General features: G+C 38.2%; 1 protein-coding gene across 1 annotated transcript; it reads left to right on the top strand.

The window, feature by feature from the left end:
* LOC107627354 (ATP-dependent DNA helicase pif1-like) lies at nt 376–1,260 on the top strand. The gene has a single exon (XM_021116945.1). It carries the CDS (start codon nt 376–378, stop codon nt 1,258–1,260), a length of 885 nt encoding a protein of 294 aa, XP_020972604.1.

Below are 1,496 nucleotides of genomic sequence, written 5' to 3'. Positions count from 1 at the left end.
AATATGTTTAACAAACTCAAAAACCTAAAAATAAATAATTAATAACTGAATATTTTTATGTAATTAAAAAATATAAAGGGGGAGACTGTGGCCTACACTGCCCACCTTGGTTCCGCCACTATATGTAGGGGAAGAATGCGTATTTGATTTTAGTATAACAAGAAAATAAATTGTCGGTATGCTGTTGAGTTATGACAAATTAGGATATTTCTAATAGATCAACCACTTATTTGATCATGTTAATTTTTTCTGGCTTACCATAGATTTAGTCCTTACTGAAGATGAGTTGAAGGAGTTGACACTAATAGAAATTGAGAAAATTCTAAACAGCTACAACAAGAGTCTTAGGGATTTTCCACCGATGCCAATTCCGATATGAGTCAACTTAATAATCAAGTGTATGTTGATGGGATGAACAGGTTAATTTGTGATGAGCTCCGATATGATAGAAGACAGCTAGCTTTAGATCATGCTTCTTACATGCAACAACTAACTGACGAGCAAAGAGTTGTGTATGAGGAAGTCATACAAGCAGTTCAAAGTGGCAAAGGGGGCGTATTCTTTTTGTATGGTTACGGTGGAACAGAAAAAATTTTTTTTTGGAAGAAATTAGCATCTGCACTGAGATCAAGATCACAAGTTGTACTAACTGTTGCATCAAGTGGGATTGCATCTCTTTTACTACCTGGTGGACGGACAGCACACTCACGATTTACAATCCCACTCAATTTAGATGAATTCTCAACATGCACTATAAAACAGGGCAACGCATTAGCTGATTTGTTAATAAAGACTAAGCTAATTATTTGGGATGAGGCTCCTATGGTGAATAGATTTTGTATTGAAGCACTTGACAGGACAATGCGTGATATATTAAGATTCAGCAATCCAGACAGCCTTGATAAGCCTTTTGGAGGGAAGACAGTGGTCTTCGGCGGTGACTTTCAACAGATTCTCCCAGTAATTCCTAAAGGGACTAGACAAGAAATTGTTAACGCCACTATAAACTCATCGTACATATGGGATAGTTGCAAGCTGTTGTCATTGACCAAAAACATGCGATTGAAAGCAGGTGACTCCCACACAAACTCATCTGAGTTAAAAGAGTTTGCTGACTGGATACTAGGTATTGGTGATGGTAGCCACGGAACACCAAGGGATTGTGGTGAGAGGATTGAAATCCCAGAAGACATCCTGGTTAAGAATTGGGATGACCCAATAGAGGCGATCTATAAGGTAACTGGTGTGCGAAAATCGTGACGGTTCCATTCCTTGGTAACGGCGCTAAAAACTCAATACCCACGTTCATAATCTTAGTTCTTTGTCACAACTAACCAGCAAGTGCACTGGGTCGTCCAAGTAATAACCTTACGTGAGTAAGGGTCGATCCCATGGAGATTTCGGCTTGAAGCAAGCTATGGTCACCTTGTAAATCTCAGTCAGACGGATTCAATTGATTATAGAGATTTAAAAATTAAAAGATAAACATAAAATAA

This window comes from Arachis ipaensis, chromosome B02 (genome assembly GCF_000816755.2).
Source record: "Arachis ipaensis cultivar K30076 chromosome B02, Araip1.1, whole genome shotgun sequence".
Taxonomy (NCBI): Eukaryota; Viridiplantae; Streptophyta; class Magnoliopsida; order Fabales; family Fabaceae; genus Arachis; species Arachis ipaensis.
The sequence above is the reverse complement of the archived record's forward strand: the minus strand, read 5'-3'. Positions and strand labels throughout refer to the sequence as shown.